The 25,668-nt window shown below is 42.2% G+C and overlaps 1 protein-coding gene across 2 annotated transcripts; it reads right to left on the bottom strand.

Annotated features, from left to right (window-relative positions):
- Positions 1 to 350: 350 nt before the first annotated feature.
- LOC129699605 (galectin-8-like) lies at positions 351 to 22,925 on the bottom strand. Of its 2 annotated transcripts, XM_055639555.1 has the most exons (10): positions 22,706 to 22,919; positions 19,263 to 19,351; positions 18,687 to 18,897; positions 14,990 to 15,109; positions 6,308 to 6,364; positions 6,193 to 6,219; positions 5,463 to 5,551; positions 4,180 to 4,345; positions 1,625 to 1,770; positions 351 to 1,544 (listed from the first exon to the last, which is right to left on the bottom strand). In XM_055639555.1, coding segments are annotated over exons 1-10 (933 nt in total). In that variant the 5' UTR covers positions 22,733 to 22,919; the 3' UTR covers positions 351 to 1,543. The 2 variants fall into 2 exon arrangements, with proteins under 2 accessions (XP_055495530.1, XP_055495529.1); XM_055639554.1 differs by lacking the exon at positions 351 to 1,544 and having other exon boundaries at positions 1,621 to 1,770; positions 22,706 to 22,925.
- Between the last annotated feature and the right edge of the window lie 2,743 nt (positions 22,926 to 25,668).

The raw sequence follows: 25,668 nt of genomic DNA, 5'->3' as shown, positions 1-25,668 counted from the left end.
CCTGAGCTGTGAATCAACTGAACACACTGAATGTCTACTGAACTGTGAGTGTGGTGTTTTGTGTGGTTTTATGGTGGTTTCACCCTGCTTGAAATGGTATGCAACTGCATTTGAATTTGGTGGCCTTGCACCCTGCTTGGTGGCATGAAATTGCACTTGAATTTGGTGACCTTGCACCCTGCTTGAAATGGTAGGAAACTACATTTGAATTTGGTGACCTTGCATCCTGCTTGAAATGGAATTTCAAAGAATAGCCGTGAGTCAACTGCCAGCCCACCAGCCGTGAGTGAGCTGCCAGCACATCAGGCTTGAGTGACTGAGCTGCCACCGCAAGAATCCATTTGGCCCACAATGTCCATACTAGCCCTCTGGAAACCAGTCCCTTCAGCCCACAACACCCATACTAGCGCTTCAGAAAGCCCCCCAGCCACCAATATTGGAATTGGTGGAGAGATGGAATATTGCATTGGAGGACCAGCCCTCCAGTGTGAACATGGGTCCCATTTAGTCTAGAGCTATATAGATATTTCAGCTGTATGTTTATACAGGTCTAAGTTTGTAGTTGAATACGATGGAAATAAATAGTCAATATGTTTTTTAAAGTTCCATTATGCTATGGCAGTTTGTAGGCAGAGATATACATTACACATCTGCATAGCATTTGAAGCTGTATTGAATATTAAGTCTTGTCTTAGACGCACAACGTACAAGGGAAATCAGTGTTGCAAGCAGTCAAGATTAGGCTTGATACTCGAGTGTTAAAGGTGCTACTTGTAAGTGAAAATTGTGGCTTAAACCGAGTGCATGCAGCTGGAAATCCGAGCACATACACAAAAAAAAATTATTAAAGTAGTTTTCAGTTACAGTGATAAGATTTACAAAAGAGAAATAGACCCAAAGATCCTAATACAATCAAAGAGATGCAATTAAATTGAAATTATGTTTCCTTGGCCTTTCAAAGATATTGGACGATGAAAGTTATTAACTTGAATCAACTATTCTATAGAAATTATAAACTTTTCTGGGCACAATTTAAGAAACATACATCCATGCAAAAACCGTGCATAAGACTCAAAACAATTTCTCCACTTGTGGGCACTTCAGCACAAGTTCAGTACTACAGAATGTTTTCAATAAGCCTTAGAGATGCTACAAAGAATTTACCAATGTTTATTTTAAAAAAAAGCTATGTCCAGTGAATAAATGCTACAAAAATTAAATAATTAAATGTATGTGTTTTTTTTCCAAGTTTAACTTACAATATAGGTATTTAGGAAATATTGACAATGGTTGAAGTAGGTTAAGACTTTTGGACAAGTTTGGAGTTTTGTATTCCGAGGCTAAGTATCATAAATGCTCAACTAAAATCCATTCATGTCGTATTTCTGGGAAATATTTAAGGGTTGAGCTTCTGTGGAAATATGATCTTCATACATGGTTTCAAGTAGACTCAGTTGCATAGTTCAAGAGCAAATAGATCTTCAAATATCGTACGACCATCCCAGATAAGAAAATGTTCTTCTCAATTTGATCACGCACTCTTTCTAGAATTGGAAATAGAATTTGGTTAGATGACTTTCTTTCCACCCGGTGTTAATATTGGATGCAGCTTCCCTCCACCTACCAAGTCTGTACATCTATCAACTGGACATCTCCTTCGACCTGCAACACGTCAATTTTATTCAAGTCGGTAAATCGGTGTTTGTACTCCACTACGTGCTTCCCATTTGCAGCTATCTTGAAGCAGTCAGGACTACAATAAATAATAACCTGAAACACGAGTAGAAGACATTGTAAGTATGAACAGTCCAAACAAGCCAACTTTAGTCAAGAGTTTTTAGTGTGTTTATACACATCACATAAGAGGGTTTATATGGACCAGGACTGTAAGAAACTTTTTATTTGCTGCAGCTTTACAGGCACATTAAACCACAAATAAATATGCAATCATACAATACATTCAGTTATGGGGTAACCAGAAAATAATAGTGCAAAGCAAAGCATGTAGTGCAACATTACAGCCCATACGAGTTTGGTGCCAAGATGGGCAGGTGGTTCAAAAGCCTATTAATTGATGGGAGGAAGATTTTTTTTTTTTTTTTTTTTTAAATTTAAATAGGCGCAGGAGGAGGCCATTCGGCCCTTCGAGCCAGCACCGCCATTCATTGTGATCATGGCTGATCGTCCCCCATCAATAACCCGTGCCTGCTTTCTCCCCATATCCCTCAACTCCACTAACCCCTAGAGCTTCATCTATCTCTTAAATCCATCCAGTGATTTGGCCTCCACTGCCCTCTGTGGCAGGGAATTCCATAAATTCACAACTCTCTGGGTGAAAAAGTTTTTTCTCACCTCAGTCTTAAATGACCTCCCCTTTATTCTAAGATTGTGGCCCCTGGTTCTGGACTCGCCCAACATAGGGAACATTTTTCCTGCATCTAGCTTGTCCAGTCCATTTATAATGTTATATGTTTCTATAAGATTCCCCCTCATCCTTCTAAACCCCAGTGAATACAAGCCTAGTCTTTTCAATCTTTCCTCATATGACAGTCCCGCCATCCCAGGGATCAATCTCGTGAACCTACGCTGCACTGCCTCAATCACAAGGATGTCCTTCCTCAAATTAGGAGACCAAAAGCTGTACACAATACTCCAGATATGGTCTCACCAGAGCCCTATACAACTGCAGAAGAACCTCTCTACTCCTATACTGAAATCCGCTTGTTATGAAGGCCAACATTCCATTAGCTTTCTTCGCTGTCTGCTGTACCTGCACGCCAACTTTCAGTGACCGGTGTACAAGGACACCCAGGTCTCGCTGTACCTCCTCCCCCTTACCTAACCTCGTTGAGATAATAATCTGCCCTCTTGTTTTTGCCGCCAAAGTGGATAACCTCACATTTATCTATATTATACTGCATCTGCCACGCATCTGCCCACTCACTCAACCTGTCCAGGTCACCCTGCAACCTCTTAACATCCTCTTCACAGTTCACACTGCCACCCAGCTTTGTGTCATCTGCAAACTTGCCAGTGTTGCTCCTAATTCCCTCTTCCAAACCATTAATATACATGGTAAACAGTTGTGGCCCCAAAACCGAGCCTTGCGGCACTCCACTCACCACTGCCTGCCATTCTGAAAAGGACCTGTTCACTCCTACTCTTTGCTTCCGGTCTACCAACCAATTTTCTATCCATGTCAACACCCTATCCCCAATACCATGTGCTCTGATTTTAGTCACCATTCTCCCGTGCGGGACCTTCTCAAAGTTTTCTGAAAGTCTAGATACACTACATCCACTGGCACCCCTTCATCCATTTTACTTGTCACATCCTCAAAAAATTCCAGAAGATTAGTCAAGCATGATTTCCCTTTCATAAATCCATGTTGACTTGGACTAATCCTTTTACTACTATCCAAATGCCCCATTATTACCTCTTTAATAATTGACCAGCATTTTTCCCACCACTGAAGTCAGGCTAACTGATCTGTAATTCCCCGTTTCCTCTCTTGCTCCTTTCTTGAAAAGTGGGATAACATTAGCAATCATCCAATCCACAGGTACTGATCCTGAATCTATTGAAAATTGGAAAATGATCACCCATGCATCCACTATTTCTAGAGCCACCTCCCTGAGGACCCTGCTATTTATCATCCTTCAGTCCCATTAGCCTACCCAATACTATTTCTCGCCTAATGAAGATTTATTTCAGTTCCTCTACCCCCTTAGATCCTCTGTCCTGCAGTACATCTAGGAGATTGTTTGTGTCTTCCTTAGTGAAGACAGATCCGAAGATATTCATGAACTGGGAAGTAATGGTTTTCAGGCTCCTGTACCTTCTAAAAATATTTAGTTAATTCACAATGTTTCTTCCTACCCAACCCCTTAACACCTTTAAAACTTCATCCAACCATCCCTTTACCAGTTTGAAAATGGATCCTGACCCAAAACTCCCATCACACATTCATGCTCTCCAGAGATGCTGCCTGAGCTGCTAAGTTACTCAGGCACTTTGATTTGTTTTCTTAGCCAGAATCTTCAGTTTCTTGAATCTTCCCTTCACTGTTTTGGTTCCAAGGTGGATAATCCCAGCTTGTGTAATCCACTCTTGTATTTTAGACCATTCTACGTTCTCCCACAAAGCCTACGTACCACTTAAAAGTCACTGTTTACATACCTCGAAGTATGCCTCTGGATTAAATGGAAAATCATCTATTTTCCGCTCCTCTTCTCCCCAGCTTTGATGGAGGCAAGAATTTCGAATAAAAATTCTCTCCTTGAAACGTGGATTCAGATGCAGTGGTATATCATTGGAGTCACTCACTTGAAGATTTATGGTAAATCTGAAAGATTTTATACAATGTTTAGCTCAGAGATACAGCATGGAAACGGGCCCTATGGCCCGCTGAGTCCACGCCGACCAGCGATCACCCGTACACTAGTTCTATCCTATACTAGGACAACTCACAGAAGCCAATTAACCTACAAACCAAACTATGGAAATGTGGGAGGAAACTGGACCACCCAGAGAAAACCCACGTGGTCACAGGGACAACGTGCCAATTTCATACAGACTGCACCCATAATCGGGATCAAACTCAGGACTGTCACTGTATGGCAGCAACTACCGCTACCAATGCTTTTATCTTTCTAGAATGTACTCTAAGTTCCTTGCAATATTGAAATGCTATTTTTTGTGCCAAAAATGAATGCTGGACTACAACTCAAATTTAAATATGCGGTGAAGCTCCCATCATTCGAGACACAAATGTATTAGATTACTAGACATTGTGACGCCAAAGATCCTCGAGACGTTCAGTTATTTCAAATTCCTTCAACTGCTCACGGGCGGATACTGGGCCCAGCAACCCTCCCCCAACTGCTCAGGCCCGTCAGCAAGTGGGAGAACACTGCGCAGAGCGACCCGTTGTGGCGCCTCTCCCAACTGGTCACGCACGATACCGGGCCTGGCAACCCTTCCCCAACTGCGCAGGCCCGGCAGCAAGTGGGAGAACACTGCGTAGAGCGACCCGTTGTGGCGCCTCTCCCAACTGGTCACGCACGATACCGGGCCCGGCAACCCTTCCCCAACTGCGCAGGCATGGCTGATGACCCGTGGACCCGTTGGTTCCCGTTGTGAAGCCAGAGATCCTCAAGACATTCAGTTATTTCAAATTCCATCTCTTCATTCCTTCTGGGCGCGTTGCCGCTGAGTCCGGCTACCCTCCCCCAACTGCGCAGGTACGGTGGCCGCGTAGAAACTCGTCCCGTTCAGAGTATAAAGTTAAAGTTTTTAAAGTGAATTACTTTGTAAAATATAACAAAACTTGACGAGTTTCACCAGGTGAATGGTGAGTAAGGCGCCTCTAAAATTGTTGCGCTATTGTGTACCGTTTTGGCTGTATTGTGGGATTTAGGAAGAGATAGAAATAGAGAAATAACAGAAATTCAATAAACTACCTGTCTGGATACTTTTTGATTTTGCCTTGAACAGTGATTACCCGACCTGGGCTCAATCCATCCTTAATTTTACTCGTATAAGGAACAGCCTAAAAACAAGAGATTACAATTAGTTCAGTTTAGAGATACAGCGCAGAAACGGGCCCTTAAAACCACAAAGTCCGCACCGACCAGTAATCACCGTACACTCCTACTATCCTACAAACTAGTGACAACTTACATTTTTTACAGAAGCCAAATTAACCTACAAACCTGTACATCTTTGGAGTGGGATGAAACCGAAGCACCCGGGGAAAACCCACGAGGTCACAGGGAGAATGTACAAACTCCATACAGACAGCACCCGTAGTTAGGTTTGAACCCAGGTCTCAGGCACTGCAAGGCAGCGACTCTACCGCTGCGCCACCGTGTCACACTACATTATCACACTTTCTCATCCACTCCCTACACTTGAGGCAATTAATCTACAAACCCGCACATTTTGGGGATTATAGTGGAAACCCACATGGTCACAACGAGGATATGCAAACTCCACACCGACAGCACCAGAGGTCAGGAAATAGAAGGATATGGATCGTGTACATGCAGATGAGAACAGTTTAATGGCATCATGTTTGTCACAAACATTGTGGGCCGAAGGGCCAGTTCCTATGCTGTACCATTTTATGTTTTTTACTTAGTCAATCACCTTCCGCAATAAAAGTGTAACAAACAAATTATATGTACTTACCAACAGAGCGTTGAGTGGTTTTGAATGCTGGAATACAAATAAACAAGAATACGTTAAGTTATAATAACTAAAAGGCAGAGAAAAACATTTTAAGAATGTCAGCATTCAGACTCACAATCCCATTTGAATTGGTCTTCTTCATCGGAAGGTCAGAATATGGATTATCCAGCTCCTGAAAACAATTAGGAGGAAAGATCTTTAGACACTATAACTTCCAGGTGCAATAACAGACATTCACAGCTTGCACAATTACCAAACATTTATCAGATAATGGCTTTGCAGGAGGTCCCACTTGGTCTAGTTTACTGGTAAAATACTGCCCTTGAGAAGGTGATGGAGAGCCACTTCCTTGACCCACCCCAGTCACGTGGACATGACACTGTGCCCATTGAGGCCACACTGTTTCCCACCCCCAACATACAGCATTTCCATCATTCTCTCTCTTTCCTTGTAGCCCTGTAACTTTACCCAAGCAACATCCAGAGTCAGGCTCAAGCCCAGAACCCTGGAGCTGTGAGGCAACAGTACTAACTTCTCCAGAAGCTGAAGGTGCATCCATTGCCCTATTGGATGACCAGAGAATCAGGATTTAGATTCAGTGATGAAGAATGAACAAATATGGAAGACAATTTCAAGATTTAGATCAAGCAATGATGAAAGAACATGAATACATTTTTGAGGCAGGACAGCGACCAGCTTGGGAGAGGAATGAGATTATGTTTCTGTGTATTTGAAATGGTCCCTGTACTTAAAAGCATTTATCCTGGTGCTCTAAATTTACACCAAACAACAAGTACAGCTGATGAGACATCTGCACCACGACAACAAACGCATTGTTCTCCTTTAATGCCAAAGTTTGTCATATGCTTTTTTTTTTCCACTTAAATTGTTATTGATTTTTCAGAGATATATACAAAGCAGTGCAACACCATCACGATAAATAAAACAAAATTAAAAAAACAGCAATCAAAATTAAAAAGTAGATGGGAGAAAATAAAAGTAAATAAATAAAAAATTGGAATAAGACCGTGTGGTTCACTTACCAAATTAAAAAAGAAAAAACATTACATTGATTAGTTATCTGGAGATAATTCAATATTCATACAAACATACCATCTTTAGACACTCTAACCGGTAGCCGGTGGGCGGCGTGACTCGCATCGCAGCGGCCTCTGCAGTCCGTCTGTCTTTTTATTAGTTTTTGTCTCATTTGAATGTAGTTTTTATTTATTTTTTTGTATATGGGTGTGGGTATGTGTGTGGGGGGCGGGGGTGGGGGAAACTTTAAAAAATCTATCCCCTGCACGGAGAACCCGACCTTTTCTCTGTCGGGTCTCCGTTATCGTTGGGGCCGAGCACCGTGGAGCTGCCTCCAACAGGAACGACCTGGGGCTCTAGTCACGGAGCTGCGGACGTATTCACCTTCATGGAGCTGGCCGAGTTCGGAGCGGGAGGAGTGGTGGTGATGCGCTGCTGCAACCCGACCCCGGGGATTCGGAGGCTTACCACAGGTCTGGCAGACAGGAACGCCGGGAGCCCACGGGTCCCTGCTGGGAGACCGCTTTTCGGGGCTTCCGCAACGGCGACTTCACCCGCCCGAGTTGCGGGGTTGAAGAGTACCTGGAGCGGGGCCTTACATCACCACCCCGCACAGCTTGGAATGGCTGCGCGACTTTGCTAGCGCACGCCGGGGGCTCCGACACCAAGACCCGAAGCGCGGCCTTGCATCACCCGGCGCGGCGTTAATGGCATTATAGAATGTCAAAAACATTCACTAACCCAGTAGAATCCCTTAAATACGCTCAAGAAATCGTGGCTGAGGCAGCAACAAAAGAAGATTGATCACCAGACGTCATGAACTAATTAATGTGCTTATTCCCCCAACAAGAATATTAGTAGAAAAGAGAAAAAAGTGAATAACACCAAGCTTTAAAATGACTATTCGTGACAGATTTTACACAAGACTTGTCTAGACATTATAATCTTCTCTCGAATTTAATTCAAGGACATGCGATGCTTAAACCAGAAAATACTGATAACAGAAGAATGCAGATCTGCTGAAGCTGAGAGAGAGTGAAAAACATCACATGGCTTACATACTATGACAGATTTTTACAAAGTATAGAGAGAATTATTAGTAATTAATAACTAACAATACTAATACATAAACTGATATTGATAAATATGTGTTATAAAGCAGACAACATTGTAATCTCACAGGTTCCGCAGCTCGAGTGGGGAGGGGAAGAGACTCAGGCACCTGGCTTAATTCCAGGAGCCTGACTCTGGTTAACCCTTTCAACGAACAGCTCACTCTTAACAATACTAAAACCAATTACAAATAGTTAAGAGATAAAGAGAGAGGAATATATGTAACTGAATACTTGATTAGATTTGATAAGTCGGAATGAAACATATATATATATATATATATATATACTGCAATGGGGTGAAATAGAACTGATTTGGAAACGGTACCTACCCCCTATGTTATGAGTAATAAAGTCAGCGGGGCTAACCTCATAACAGCTACGCCGGAAGCAATATTGATGTCGTATCCCACAGACGAGTGGGCCACTCACTACGGTGTCGGAAATCCAGACACCGTACATTTATTCTATATACTTTTTTTTTTTATCACAATATGTCACATTTATGTGTTTTTTTTTCAAGGACAATCGCAGAGGGGAACTACCAAGAAAGTCTATAATATAAATGCTTCCAAAATAACCAGAGTCCTGAGGTATGGATGCACCATAATAAGTAAGGTCATTAAAATTGGTAAAAATGTATGACGACAATCAAAGGAAAATGGGAGGAGTCACACTATGTAGTTGGAATATAAGGGGTATTAATGAACCTATTAAAAGGGGCAAGATACTAGCTCAGTTGAAAGCATACAACACGGACATTTCGTTCCTACAGGAAACGCATCTTAAACATCAAGATCAGACGAGATTGAGGGCTAACTGGATAGGCCAAACATTTCACTCTTCATTCACTTCTAAATCTAGAGGTACTGCAATTATTTTCCGTAAAGGAATTCCATTTAAATCAAAGAATACTATTTCAGATAAGGAAGGGAGATATCTTATAGTAGCAGGAGAGATCAATAATACGCCAATTACGCTGGTAAATATATATGCGCCCAATTTTGATAACCCTCAATTTTTTAATAAAATTCTGAATATAATTGCAGAATTTAATTATCAAAATGTTATAATTGGAGGAGACTTCAACTGTGTTTTAGACCCTTATTTAGATAAATCGATGCAAAAACAAAAAGGTAATATGAAATCTAAAACCAGTGAACTCTTACATACATATATGGAAAACACAAATATAGCAGATGTATGGAGGATTGCAAATCCGACGGGAAGGGACTACTCGTTCTATTCAACGGTGCATAAAACATATTCACGGATAGACTATTTTCTTGTGGATACAAAATTAATTACACACACTATGAATCCTAAATACCACATTAATACGATTTCAGACCACTCTCCTTTAACCTTTGTTTTAAAATTAGAAGGAATGTCTATGAATAAATCGTTCTGGAGGTTTAATTCGCAACTTTTAAAAGACCCACAAGGGAGTATATATATCTGAAAAAACAGATGGACTTATTCTTTGAGATAAATGATACACCAGATATATCCCCCACGCTATTATGGGAATCCTTTAAAGCATTTATTAGAGGAGTCATTATTTCATTTCAAGCTTATCAAAATTAAAAGAATAAGAAAGAACAAAGACATTTAGAAGAACAAATAAAACAATTAGATACAGATAATGCTAAAGATCCAACTATGGATAAACATAATAAAGTCTTATTATTGAAATTCAAGCTGAATAAATTATTGTCAGAGAAAGTTATAACATTATTTCAAGTTACAAAACAAGAACACTTTGAATTCGGGGACAAACCCCACAAACTCTTAGCACGCCAGTTGAAAAAATGGGAAAAAGAGAATGCAATACTAAAGATTAAATCAGATAGTGGGGAATTATTAACACTACCCAAGGATATCAATAAAAGATTCGCTCAATTTTACGAAAATCTATATACATCTAAAACGTCAATAGATAATAATAAAGTTTCAGAATTTCTGGAAAATTGTAACCTCCCAAAATTAGAATTGAGGGAACAAGAGGAACTGGGAGCAACAATTACTTCTAAGGAGATAGAAGACACAATAAAAACACTAAAGAATGGCAAAACACCAGGACCAGACGGATTCAGTAGTGAATTCTATAAAGCCTTTTACGATATAGTTACCCCACGATTACAGAAAATGTATACATACGCTTTTAAAGAGCAAAGCTTACCCGAAACATTAGCAGAATCAACGATCACATTAATACTTAAAAAAGATAAAAACATAGAAGAACCAGGCTCATATAGAGCTATTGCTTTGTTAAATACGGATCAAAAAATAATAGCGAAAACACTAGCCAGTAGACTAAGCAGGTACGTTAGTAGATTAATAAATGGAGATCAAACAGGATTTATACCTAAGAGACACTCATTCAATAATCTGAGACGTTTGCTTAACATAATGCACTCACATAAATCTCACGACCAAGAGTTATCTATTATCTCACTGGACGCAGAAAAAGCTTTTGATCAAGTAGAATGGGATTATATGATTAAAGTATTGCAAAAATTCCAATTGGGAGAAAACTTTATCGCATGGATAAAACTATTATATAACAAACCTACGGCTAGAATATTAACTAATAATATTTTATCCTCGAAATTTGAACTATCAAGGGGCAATAGACAAGGATGCTCATTATCACCGCTTTTATTTGCTTTGATAATTGAACCCCTTGCTGAAAAAATAAGAACACATCCGGATATTTATGGTTATAATACAAAATACTCAAAGAATAAAATATCCCTATATGCTGATGATGTACTACTGTACATCACAAAACCGCAAATTAGTATACCAAACATATTAAATTTAATTGAGGACTTTGGATCCTTTTCGGGATATAGAATAAATTGGAACAAAAGTGAAATTATGTCGATAAAACCAAAAGACTCAACACATCTTCGGAAATTTCCCTTTAAAATAGCTACAGAAAAATTCAAATATTTGGGAATTGAAATTACTAGAAATTACCAAGATATGTTTAAAGCCAATTATAATCCCTTACTCAAGAAATTGAATAATCTGATTAAATTCTGGAAAACACTTCCGATGTCCTTAATAGGCAGAATAAATGCTATTAAAATGGTTTTCTTACCACAAATTCTATACCTATTTCAATCAATACCTATATATCTCCCAAAAAAGTTTTTCAAAAAATTGGACTCAGACATTACAAATTTTATATGGGATTATAAATCCCATAGAATACAAATAGCACACCTTAATAAACGAAAAGAGCTGGGGGGTCTAGCGCTCCCTAATTTTATGTATTATAATTGGGCAGTAAATATTAAAAATATGATTCACCTGCTGGACAATTCTGCACAGCAGGCGGACTGGATGGTAATGGAAAAAGGGGACTGCTTCCCGAGTAATATAGGAGCGACCATCCTCTCACCAATAAATTTGAATAATAAAAATTACAATAAAAATCCAATTATACATAACACAATAAGAACATGGAAACAAATAAAACAGAATTTAAAATTAAGAAACCTATCTCTTTTAATACCAATAGTCAATAATCCATCGTTTAAACCATCAATCATAGACAAATCATTTATACAATGGGAAAGAACGGGAATTAAAACGCTCGAAGATCTGTATGAATTGGGGAATTTACTATCATTTCAACAACTACAACTGAAATATAATTTGAAAAATAACCAATATTTTAAATATCTTCAAATTTGTGATTATCTGAAAAAACACACAAAAAACTATCATAATATGTCTTCCGACTTATTGGATGAAGCAATGAAGACCAAGGCGGAATCAGCTAATTTAATATCGTACCTATATAATATCATTTTAAACATAGAAATACCCACAACAGATGGAATTAGAAAAGATTGGGAACAAGAATTAGCTATAAAAATCTCAAAAGAGACCTGGGATAATCATTTACTACAGGTGCATAAATGTTCGATCAACGTACGACATACGCTTATTCAATTTAAAATATTACATAGATTATACTATTCAAAAACTAAATTAAATTAAATCTTCCCTAATGTTTCACCAATCTGTGATAAATGCCTGTGTCAAGAAGCTACCATAGCGCACTCTTTTGATTTTGTATAAAAATCAAAAAATTCTGGTATGAAATATTTGATATTTTTTCAAAATTGATCAAAATAAAACTGGTACCAAAACCAGAATGGATTATCTTCGGAATATCGGAAGGTAACCCTGAATTAAACGTGTTTCAGAAGAATTTATTTAATTACGGGCTAATAATGGGAAAAAAGCTTATACTTAAATTCTGGAAAAATGCGCCGACACCAACAATAAAAATGTGGATATCAAATATGTTTGAAACATTACATCTGGAAGAGATGAGATTCCTCCTAGCCGGTAAAGCAGACCAATTCCAAAAGACGTGGTCTATGTTTCTGGACCTACTACAAGTATGAGGTGCAATAGTCAGGACCTGGTAACGGGAGGTAAAACAACAAAAACAGACTTGGTTGGTAGTCCCCTTTCTGCGGAGTTTAATGTTATAATAGAGCGATTGTTTCTATTTTCTCTTTCTTTCTTTTCTAGGGTCTATTTTCTCACTTTACTTCCTTCTCTAACTTCTTTCCTAAGGGGCTTTCTTTTCCCAACACTCTTGCACTTCATGACTCTCTTGCACTTTCTTTACTTTCCTTACTTCTACCTTTTTCTTAAAGCTCAAAAAAAATGAAGTGGTACAAAAAATGTATTAAGATATATGTGTTATGTAGGATTGTAATTTACCGTACTTCTAATAAAAAAAAAATTTAAAAAAAAAAAATTAAAAAAAAAGTTAATGGCCGCGGGACAATTACCATCGCCCGCCGGGAGCTTTGACTTTGACATTGGGAGGTGAATGGAGAGTGCAGGGGAGAGATAAGTCTTTGCCTTCCAGCACAGCGAGGAGGAGATGCGCTGTGATGGATGTTTGTGTAAATTGTGTTGTGTCTTGGTTCTTTTTTTGTGTGTATGACTGCAGAAACAACATTTTGTTTGAACCTCAATGGGGTTCAAATGACAAATATATTGTATTGTATCGAGTTCTATATAACACAATCTTCCCATATCTAGCTCGGCCTTTATCTAATTGGTGTCATGGCTCAAATAAACGGTCCATTTTTCCCCAGATCTTCTCGAATTCTCCTCGACTCTCAAGGAACATGTAAATTTCTCCATGTTAAAGATGTCTCGCACAATTTCTAACCACTGTTCCTGTTTTGGACTTTTTCATTAAGCCACTGCCTGGTAATGGCCTTCTTACTTGCTGCAAGCAAAACTTTAATCAAATATGTATCTTCTGTTTTTACAATATCTTTAATACACCCCAGATACATCACACGGCAGGTTTTTGGGATTTTATAACCCAAGATATTTTTTACAACTGCATTAACATTTTCCCAGTATGGCCTTATCTTTACACAGTTCCAGAAAATATGCCTGCCCGTACTCCCACACAGCCTTCAACTCGTTTGTCATATAATCTACTGCAAAACATGCTTTTCTCTAAATTCTCTGCTTGAATTCTTGCAGCTTCAACTGCACTATTAAAATCTGCTGCAAATAATCCAGGAGAGTGCATGCTTTGAAGAAATGCAATTAGTTTATAAGCCACATTTGATTCTGGAGGGGAGGCCAAACACACATTCTTGTGGATTGTTTGCTGCAAAATAAGTTTGCAGTGACTCAGAAAGTGACCATATCCAAGATCAATCGGATTGCAGAATGGATTTGGGATTTATTCCAGGAATACTTTACTGAATCCATAGCAAACGGAGCAAACATCTACTCCTGATCTGAACAATGTACTAAACTGGGACTGGGTTTTACCCAGTGTTAGCACAAACCTAATTTTACACTTCACCTTTGCTTCAAAGTGAAGATGAATCATTGAGCAAAGGTAAAGCCAACAATGCAGCATTACGAACAAGGAACTGCAGATGCTGGTTTACAAAAAGAGACACAAAATGCTGGAGTAACTCAGCGGGCCAGACAGCGTCCCTGAAGATCATGGATAGATGACGTTTTGGGTTGAGATCCTTTTTCAGCCAGTTATTGGGTGGGGGGGGGGGGGGGGGGGGGGGGGGGGGGGAACGAGAGTAGAACTACACGTCACAGAGGAGACGTGGGTGAGGGATCCAGATGACAGCATGCAGCACTATTGATTCATTGTTTGAAAGACACAGCATGGAAACAGACCCTTCAGCCCATCGAGCCAACACCAACCCTCAATTACCCGTGCACACTGCTTCGATGTTATCCCACTGCCCCATCCACTCCCTACACATGATGGACAATTTACATATTGTCAATTAACCTACAAACCCTCGGGTTTTGGGGATGTGGGAGGAATTTGGAGCACCTGGATGAAATCTACAGGGAGAACATGCATTCTCCACAGACAGCACTAGAGGTCAGGTTCAAACCTGGGATTCTGGTGCCATAAGGCAGCAACTCCACCAGCTGCACCACAGAAATATTTTCCATACCAAAGATGAATCAAGTTGGGTGAGCAGATAAAAAACTAAATAATTTCTTGACATTTAAAAATAAGACAAATCAGTAATAATCACCAGTAATAAATCTTACAAGTCACTACCAAAGAGACACAATAAATTGCTTAATTACTGCTTACTTACAGAGTTGCCCAAGAAGCCAATGGTTTGAATTTGAACGACACCACTAATTCCAAGTGTATCAACTCTATCCGGGCTCAACCTGTGCTGATATTCCAGGAAATGTTTTCCATTAACCGCAACCTAGCAGATAAATATAAACAAAGTTCACGTAAATAATAGACCTTCTGTGTGCAGCTTTTGACGTGCTGAACTAGTTCATATCAGGCCCTTCAGCTATCATCAGTAAACAATTTTAATTCAATTCATAGTATAGAAACAATGAACTGCAGATGCTGGTTAATGGCAAAGATAAACACAAAGTGCTGGAGTAAGAGCGGGTCATGCAGGATCATGTTGAATTATGATACTGGCTCGATGGGCCAAATGGCCTACTCCTGTACCTATTTTCTATGTTTCTATCTCTGGAGAAAAAGGATGGGTGGCATTTCAGGTCAGGACTCCAAAGTCTGAAGAAGGGTCCTGACCCGAAATGTCACCCAGCCTATTTCTCCAGAGATGCTGCCTGATCCGCTGAGTTACTCCTGCATTTTGCATCTATCTAATTCATTTCGCCTGCTTCATATCTTTTAACTCCAATGTAATTGTGGTTACGAAGGAGGCAGGAACAAGATTTCAATTCTACATCCTTATACTGGACTAATTAAAGAGGGCAAGAGAATATCTTCCCTCTGTTGTCGCATCTTGTATTTACTCATTTAGAACTTAGAACAGTACATCACAAGCAGACATAAAGTGCTGGAATAACTCAGCAGGTCCGGCAGCATCTCTGGAATATGGATAGGTGACAGACGAAGGGTCCCGACCAGAATCGTCACCTGTCCATGTTCTCCAGCGATGCTGCCCAACCTACCAGGTCACTCCAGCACTTTGTATCCTTTTGTGTATTAACTGCATCTGCAGTTCTTTGTTTTACACAGTACTGCACAAAAACAGGCCCTACGGACTACAATTACCTTTGTTGACACTCCTAAACCACTGGTAACATCCTTCTGACTCCCACCACCCTCCCCCCACCCACTCTTTTTATGACATTCTCATTCAATAAAAGATGTGAATGTTCATATTTCTATTTATCTGTATTACTTTATAAGAGTTCTCTCAAGAATTTCCACAAGATTCAATTTAGATCCAAGTGTGCATATATTGGTTCACGGGCAAAACTTTGGTCAGAAACACAATGCTACATTATATCAGATCCGAGTTAAATGATCTTCAACAGAGACTTTGCTGACCAAATATTTTCTGCGCTTCCACAGATGGAGAGAAACTATTTCTGAACAATTTCCTGCATCTTGATTTTTAAAAAAGGAAATGCATCACCACAAGCTTTAGTTTAGTTTAGTTTAGAAATACAGAGCGGAAACAGGCCTTTCAGCCCACAGAATCCGCCCCAGCCAGCGATCCCCACATACTTACACTGTCCTAAACACACAAGGGTTCATTTATAATGATACCAAGCCAATTAGCCTACAAACCTGTACGTCTTTAGAGTATGGGAGGAAACCGGAGATCCCGGTAAAAGCACAGGTACGTCAGGGGGAGAACTACGCACAGACAGTACCCGTAATCAGGATCGAACCCGGGACTCTGGCGCTGTGAGTCAGCAACTCTACCAATGCGCCATCGTGACACCCCCAAGCTTATTGGGACTGGTTTCCATCTGCCACTTCCAGTTTAGCAAATTCCTTATTTTTGTTGTCTGTAAACTTCAATGTAATTCTTTCAGGGTTTACTGATCAACGTGAAGAAAACTTGCTCCAGACCAAAGCTGGAGTCATCACTGCACAATGCCAAGCACGGTGGCGCAGCTGTAGAGTTGCTGACTCAAAGCACCGGAGACCGAGGTTCGATCCTAACTACCTATGGAGTTTACACTTTCTTTCCATGACCGCATGGGTTTTCTCCGGGTGTTCCGATTTCCACCAACACTCCAAAGACATACGGTTTGTAGGCTAATTTGTTTTGGTAAAAATGTAAAATGTCCCTAGTGTGTAGGATAGTGCTAGTGTACGGGGATCGCTGGTCAGCATGCAGTGGACCAAACAGCCTGTTTCCATGCTGTATCTCCGAACTAAACAAACCTGCAAACACATTTATAATATACTAGACTAAGTGGGACCCATTGGGTCCCAGCATCACATGGGAGGGCTGGTCACCCAACGCAATATTCCACCTCTCTACCAATTCCAACATTGGTGGGGGGGGGGGGCGGCTTTCTGGAGCGCTAGTATGGGTGTTGTGCCCCGATGGGACTGGTTTCCTGAAGGCTAGTATGGACATTGCGGGCTGAATGGATTCTTGGGCTGGCGTCTCAGCCACTCAAGTTTGTTGTGCTGGCCACTCACTAACTCACGTCTGGTGTGCAGCCAGTTGACTCACGACTATTCCTTGAAATTCCATTTCAAGCAGGGTGCAAAGCCACCAAATTCAAGTGCAGTTTCACACCATTTCAAGCAGGGTGCAAGGCCACTAAAAACAGCGAGTTGTGACCTCTCCCTCCTCCATCTTGCAGCGACTGAGCCACACCCACACTTCTGGGTTTTATAGTCCCTCCCCCTCCCACCAGAAGGGGCGTGGCCTTCATGGCGTGATTGACAGGAGAGAGAATCCCAACATATTTTAAACACTAATAACTCTTTTATTTTTCATTGATGGGAGGGGGGCTCTGAGTGGCCAAAAATCACATCCGTACGTGGTAGCGTTTTTTCTAAAATCAATATAAAATGTAAACAGGAAGTGGTTAAGATTAGACTTTCAATTATATAGAAGCCAAGGCAACTTTAATTAGGCAAGGTAACTTTAATTAGGCAACGCACCTTTATCATTTCCTAACCATAGGCAACAAAGCTTTAGCATTTCCAAACCAAAGGCAACACAGCTTTAGCATTTCAAACCACATTAAGGACACCGACAGGTCAGTAAAACCACTCATAGTTTAGTAGACATGTGTTCAGTGTTATTCGCAGCTCAGACTTAGAGAAGTGACTCTCTCGCTCCCCCAACTTGCAGAGACTGACTGAGGCACTCAACACTTCCGGGTTCTATAGTCCCTGCCAGAAGGGGCGTGGCCTTCAGGAGAGAGAATCTCGGCATTTTTTAAACACTAATAACTCTTTCATTTTTCATCGATGGGAAAAATCCTCTTGTCCTGCGCAGCGGAGGGGGACTCTGAGTAAGATGGCCAAAAATCACAACTGCAAGTGGCAGCATTTTTTCTAAAATCAATATACAGAACAGGAAATAATAATAATAATAATAAATACTTTATTGATCCCCTCAGGGAAATTCAGATGTCCAGAAGCCCCCAACCAACAAACCCACACATTCAAAACAAAAGCAGACAGAAAAAACATAAAATATAATGTGGACAATACCCGAGAGCAATAAATACTTAAAAAGACCAATAATTAACAATTATAAAATGTAAAAACGCATCCCCCTACAGCCTAGCGGTCCGTATTATAAAATCTATTGGCTGCAGGGGTGAAGGATCTCCTGAACCGCGCAGGGAGAGGAGCCGGTTGTTCCGAATGCTCTTTTGACTCTCCAGAATTACATGGAGGGGATGCCCGGAGTTGTGGAGGATGACCTGCACCTTGTGCCTCATACGCCTCTCTGAAGTGGTCATGATCAGACTTTTAGTAATATAGATAGATAACGGGTGAACATAGGCGAGGGGGATTTTGACTTGCATTACCTTGAACTTGTCCACCATCACGAAGAAGATTATTTCAAATGGTTCTCCTTTCTTGAATGGCATCTCGTATACTTTTAATTCATTTCCCCACTTCCCCTTCTCGAGTGTGTTACAAATCACACATTCAGATCTCCGAAAACGTGGGTTGAAATGGAAGGCAACGTCTGCACGAGGTTGCGTGCTACACCCCAGCTGAAAATCCACCTGGAATCTAGGGAAAGAATTGAATGTCACCATTCTGCAATAATATTCTAATGCTTATGTGAAAAATACAGGAGGGAAACAGGCCACGTCAACCATGATGGCTGATGATTAATTTGGCCATTCCATATTGCCGTCAATGTGCAGAAGCAAGGAATTGCTAGTTTACACAAGGACACCAAAGTGTTGGGGTAACTCAGCAGGTCAAGCAGCATCTCTGGGGAACACAGAGATGATGTTTTGGGTTGGAACCCGTCATTCTTATTGCTACATTTTGCTGCAAAGGACCGTTCTTTGCTTTGCAATTGAACAAATAGCTTGAACGTGCAGTCGATGAAATGCCCCTAGCCAGTCAATTTCCAGCTGTATATTTACCTTTCACTCTCTTTGGGCAATATTCCTTGTATTGCTATCATCTGCCCACGACACAATCCACCAAAAATTGCTCCTAAGAACGGCATAACCTGCAGGGAGAAAGGACAATAATAGTCAAAAAATAAATAAAATACAGAAGGGAGCAGGAGAGTGGGATTGCACAGCTGAGTGCCGACATACACCCAATGGGCTAAATGGTCTCTTACTTTGCCAGTGCAATTAAGTTATGGACCACATGGATTTAATGTTAGAGTGACCCTGGAAGACATAGTTTGACTTTAAAATAATCGTTGTGATATTTTCAGAGCTGCATTACCTTTGTTTCAAAGAGAAAGCCATGAAGTCGGGAGGCTAAACAAGGGTACTGTATCATCCAAAACTTCAAGGGCAAGCTTTCTTGACCCATCAAAAAGAACCAGCATTTGAGTTAATTAATTCAATTGAGTTAATAGAATTAATAAATCTGCACACTCATTTCAATATTTCTCCAAAATGATTCTAGACAAGGCACAACTTCATTGGAGATCTTTGAGCTATCGTTAATCGGACTTTATTTTGCAATAAATGATATTCCCTTTATATGTACACTATGGATGGCTTAATTGTAATCATGTGTAGTCTTTTCTTTGACTAGCATGCAACAAAAGCTTTACACTGCACCTCGATGCACGTGACAACAATAATAAACTAAACAACAGCAAGGTTCTAGTTGCCGCACAAAATCATACGATTCAAAACATTTAATGTTGCAGATGATTTATATTGAAGGAGAAATATCTCCCAAATTATAGCCCTTAGATAAATGTCTCAAAATAAAGTGACACAACACATATATAGACTTAACATTTTAGTATATAACTAAACCAAGTGGAGGTGGAGGGGGGGGGGGGGGGGGGGAACAGAGATGGAGAGGGTAGAGTTTGAGGGGTGGGGGGGTGCATTCTCACAGGGGAGGGCTGGATCCCAAACGCAATACTCCCCCGCTCCTGGCTCCCAGTTGCAGGCTCCAGGCAGGGCCCATGTACGGGGGGGGGGGGGGGGGGGGGGGGGCAATTGTGGGGGGGGGGGGGGGGGGGACGTCAGTCGTCAGTCGCAGCACGAGCAGCAAGAAGACAGCGGGGTTTTTTCAACGTTTTATCAGATTTTTGAACATTTTCGTTAATAACTCGAGAAATAAAGCATGAATTTTTCAGATAAGGCGATTTTGGACTCCATGGAAAAAATCTCTACCGGAATATGTGCGTGGAAAACAGTGCACAGCAGGCCGCACATGCAGACCCATTGTGACACCATCAGCTTGTTTATTTTCTAAGTTATTTGAAATTTGTGAACATTTTCATAAAAAACTCAAGAAATAAAACTCAAAATTTTCAGGTAAGATGATTTTGGACTCTATCAGATAAAACTCAACAAGAATATGTAAACATTTATTAAGGGCGTTGTTTTTTTGTAGCAGATGTGATTATACACACACACACCCACACATCCAAGATCAGACTTGTAATAGTTACTAGACCAAGGGGGGCCCCGTTGGGTCCTGTCCGCTCAACGTGCGGTTGCGGGGGGAAGCGGCAGCCTGCGGCATCACACACACACGCTAACCAACCAACCCCACACACACACACTAACCAACCCCACACACACACACACACTAACTACCCCATTGATAGTATATTAATATTATTCATTCACTACTTTTACCCCATCCCCCGCCCTATCCACTCGCGCATAGCCCCCAACAGGCAGGTGAGCAGCAGGGAGCAGGGCGGGCATCAACCAAATGACTGCGTGTTCAGCGGCTTCAATCCAGAGCCCGGGGAGAGGGGTCGTCACAGGAGAGGGCTGGTTCGCTCGAGGGCAGAGACAAAGAGAGGGCTGTGGGCGGACATGGAATCAAGGGAGGCCGCAGCCAGGCGGGTGGTCATGGACCCGAGGACCCAGAGGAGGACAGCCGGCCGAGCGGGGCCGACAGCAAGCGGGTGGGGAATGGCGAGCAGGTGGGGCCACAGCGAGTCGAGGAGGGGTGACGTCACTCACAGCGCGTGGAAAACAGTGTAGAGCAGGCTGCGTGTCATGCGTGGTTTGAGGACCAAAAACTTGTAGTTTACAATGCTAAAATTGAAAAGTTGAGGAAAAACAAGATGTACAGAGTTCTTTATTGGTTACAATCTGAGGAGTATGATGATGCTACTGATTATGATATGCCAATGTACCAGCTAGCAACTGATCTTCTCCATAAAGACTTGGTCTTTTGCTAGAAATTATAATTTATTACCTTTCTGTTATGGATTTACAGCATATAACACAATAATATTAAAGTTCTGATCTTGAGAAAATCATATTTTTGAATTTTCAAGGCAGTCTGGGTGTTTATTACTATTTCCATCACAACGCTCAATTTTGTAATTAACTATTAGGTAACTAACTAATTATATGCTTTAATTTCAGGTCATCCAAGTAAGATGTTTCATATTTTTGTTTCAGAATGCTTCAATCTATAATTGAAAATTTCATTCAGTTCTCTTAATTTTTGAGAAAGTTATGGGCTTCTGACCGTCCTCGATCACAACTTTTGTGTTAAGTCAATGGAAAAGCAATAGGGAACAAGATGCTAATTTCCGAGTATGAAAATGACCATAACTTTTTTAATACTGAAAGTGAATTAGGTATCAAATTAAAGTTATTGTTATGCTTTATCTGATGGGATAAATTACAGGCTTGATTTTTTTAAATCTCCAAATTTTGTAACATTCCTATGTCCTCCAGAAGGATTGCGCAGCTCAGTGCGTCACGCCCTTTGACCTGATGACCTTACGTGCAACCCACCTATATTAAACGGAGAAGGAAGGAACTACAGATGCCGGAATCATAAACAAAGCAGAAAGTGCTGGATTTGCTCAGCGGGTCAGGCGGCATCTGTGGACTGAAGAAGGGTCACAACCTCAAACGTCACCTGTCCTTTCCCTCCAAAGATACTACCTAACCCGCCGAGTTACTCCAGCATCTTGCATTTTGCTCGGCCATTCTGAAGCCATTTCGCGGAAATACGAACTTTTGGCACTACCTCAACTGTAAACAGATGCGTTTAACCCAGCAGCGTTAGTCGGCAGGGACAAATTGGGCCGAGTGGTCTACTCCCGTCCCTGTCCGCCCTGCATCAAGGAAAACAAAAGGCCGGAAGACTCCCTTTGCTGAGCTATGCAAGGCGAATGCAAATTATTAATGACCAACGCAGAATGACCGACTTGATGAAAAACAGAGACCTTCCTCCGAAGGTTTTGCCGAATGACTGGCGAACTGCGGCTGGAGAAAGCCCCTGTTCTTGGGGGTGAGATTCAGACTGCACATTCTGCCAATCCTGTACTGCGTTACGTTAAACACTACACTGCGCACAGAATGCCACTTAGATACCACTGTCTTAGAGGTCAGCAGTGAAATCTTACCGGGTTAAATATCGTCGGATTATCCATCGGAATACAAACCAACTCCGACTCAAACACAAGGACAATAACAAGAACTGGAGCGCCGATTCCTCCAAACGCTGACAATTCCCCGCAGCCCGAACGTGGTGGGTGTAACAATTGGACCTCCGCCCAATGAGAGAGAGCGAGTCTACGAGTGATTCACGGGCGCCGTGGGCCGGGAAGCGAAGGGCCTTTGACACATCAAGATCCAATTGGTTCCACTGCAATTGAGGGTGTCCCGCGCTAACTGATGCATATCACGTGTCAGTCTGAGATCATATTGATTTCTCGAATTTCGATTAACCCTTGCATTCCCTTTCTCCCTCCGTCCCTCCCCCACCATAATCGGCCCGCTAGTTTTACTCTTATCCTTTGGTTTTCTCCTCCTCAGCCAACAATGGTCAACTCTGTTGAGAAAAACTTTTTTCACATAGAGAGTGGTGAATCTCTGGAACTCTCTGCCACAGAAGGTAGTTGAGGCCAGTTCATTGGCTATATTTAAGAGGGAGTTAGATGTGGCCCTTGTGGCTAAAAGGATCAGGGGGTATGGAGAGAAGGCAGGCAGAGGAAGGTACACAAAATTGCTGGAGAAACTCAGCGGGTGCAGCAGCATCTATGGAGCGAAGGAAATAGGCGACGTTTCGGGCCGAAACCCTTCTTCAGACTGATGGGGGGGTGGGGGGGGAGAAGGAAGGAAAAGGGGAGGAGGAGGAGGAGCCCGAGGGCCGGCGGATGGGAGGGTGGAAGGAGACAGCTCAAGGGCTAAGGAAGGGGAGGAGACAGCAAGGGCTAACAAAATTGGGAGAATTCAATGTTAATGCCATCCGGACGCAAGGTCCCCAGGCGGAATATGAGGTGCTGTTCCTCCAATTTCCGCTGTTGCTCACTCTGGCAATGGAGGAGACCCAGGACAGAGAGGTCGGATTGGGAATGGGAGGGGGAGTTGAAGTGCTGAGCCACCGGGAGGTCAGGTTGGTTATTGCGGACTGAGCGGAGGTGTTCGGCGAAACGATCGCCCAACCTGCGCTTGGTCTCCCCGATGTAAATCAGCTGACACCTAGAGCAGCGGATGCAGTAGATGAGGTTGGAGGAGATGCAGGTGAACCTTTGTCGCACCTGGAACGATTGCTTGGGTCCTTGAATGGAGTCGAGGGGGGAGGTGAAGGGACAGGTGTTGCATTTCTTGCGGTTGCAATGGAAAGTATCCGGGGAGGGGGTGGTGCGGGAGGGAAGGGAAGAATTGACAAGGGAGTTGCGGAGGGAGCGGTCTTTGCGGAAGGCAGACATGGGGGGAGATGGGAAGATGTGGCGAGTGGTGGGGTCACGTTGGAGGTGGCGGAAATGGCGGAGGATTATGTGTTGTATTTGCCGGCTGGTGGGGTGAAAGGTGAGGACCAGAGGGACTCTGCCCTTGTTGCGAGTGCGGGGACGGGGAGAGAGAGCAGTGTTACGGGGTATGGATGAGACCCTGGTGCAAGCCTCATCTATGGTGGCGGAGGGGAATCGCCGTTCCCTGAACAACGAGGACATTTCCGATGCCCTGGTATTGAATGTCTCATCCAGGGAACAGATGTGGCGTAGGTGGAGGAATTGGGAGTAGGGGATGGAGTCTTTACAGGGGGCAGGGTGGGAAGACGTGTAGTCCAGATAGCCATGTGAGTCAGTGGGTTTGTAATGTATGTCGGTCAGGAGTCTGTCCCCTGCGATGGAGATGGTGAGGTCAAGGAATGGTAGGGAAGTGTTGGAAATGGTCCAGGTGTATTGGAGTGCCGGGTGGAAGTTGGTGGTGAAGTGGATGAAGTCAGTCAGTTGTGTGTAGGTGCAGGAGGTGGCCCCAAAGCAGTCGTCAATGTGGCTGAGGCAGAGGATACTGAGTTGGATGATCAGCCATGATCATATTGAATGGCGGTGCAGGCTCGAAGGGCCAAATGGCCTACTCCTGCACCTAATTTCTATGTTTCTATGTTTAATTGTGGGCTCCTTGGCCATCGGAGCCTTCTATGCTTTGCTTTGTACCTTTTCATACCTCTATCCTGACTGTATCCATACTCTCTCCCGACTCAGTCTGAAGAAGGATCTCAACCCGAAACGTCACATATTCCTTTTCTCTAGAGTTGCTGCCTGACCCGCTGAGTAACTCCAGCTTTTTGTGTCTATCTTGGATGCCAATCACATGTCAGTCTGGGCTCCACTCTCGCTGGGCTGTCTCCACTGTCCTCTGGCACAGAATATCCCCAAAGATCCATCACTTGATTCGTCATAGAAAGCATGTTCTATGTATTTCTACGGATTCCTCAGGTTAAAAAGGTTGCAGGATTTTCCTCCCTCCAGTCCTTCCCAAATGTTTTTATACATTACGACAGTACTTGCCAAAACTACCTCCTTTGGCAGCTCATTCCATACACGTACCATCCTTGTGTAAAAAAAGGTTGCCCCTCAGGTTCCTATTAAATCTTCCCTCTCACCCCCTCCCTCACCTTAAATCTATGTCCTCTGGTTCTTCCGAATGGTGTGAGTGCAATGTGAGTGTGACCAGGGTGTTGTGGATCTCTGATGCAATTGGTTAGGGAGTCCTGGGATTTGGACATGGCCCCATCAAATGATTGGTGAAAGATATTTCCAAATCAGGATGGCATGGGTCTTACAATACAATACCAATACAATACCGTGTATTTGTCATTTGAACCTCACATGAAGTTCAAACAAAATTTGGTTTCTGCAGTCATACAAGAGAAAAGAACCACGACACACACCAACACAATTTACACAAACATCCATCACAGTGAATCTCCTCCTCAAAAGGCAAAGTCTTGTCTCTCCCCTGCTCTCCATTCTTCTCCCGAAGTCAAAGTCAAAGCCCCCGGCGGGCGCTAGCAAGTCCCGCGGCTGTCTAAGCCGCGCGGGGCGATGTAAGGCCCCACTCCAAGTCACTTTCAACCCCG

This window comes from Leucoraja erinacea, chromosome 8 (genome assembly GCF_028641065.1).
Source record: "Leucoraja erinacea ecotype New England chromosome 8, Leri_hhj_1, whole genome shotgun sequence".
In the NCBI taxonomy this organism is placed as follows: domain Eukaryota; kingdom Metazoa; phylum Chordata; class Chondrichthyes; order Rajiformes; family Rajidae; genus Leucoraja; species Leucoraja erinaceus.
This window is presented reverse-complemented; position numbering and strand designations above follow the sequence as displayed.

What these genes read in the sequence shown, in the direction of transcription:
- LOC129699605 (XM_055639554.1), bottom strand. Translation starts at nt 22,732, where the DNA reads ATGGATAATCCGACGATATTTAACCCG. An exon ending in AACCACTCAACGCTCTGTTG is followed by an intron (nt 5,552 to 6,192) that starts GTAAGTACATAT and finishes TCTTGTTTTTAG; the next exon opens with GCTGTTCCTTATACGAGTAA. An exon ending in ATCAAAAAGTATCCAGACAG is followed by an intron (nt 4,346 to 5,462) that starts GTAGTTTATTGA and finishes AAAATCTTTCAG; the next exon opens with ATTTACCATAAATCTTCAAG.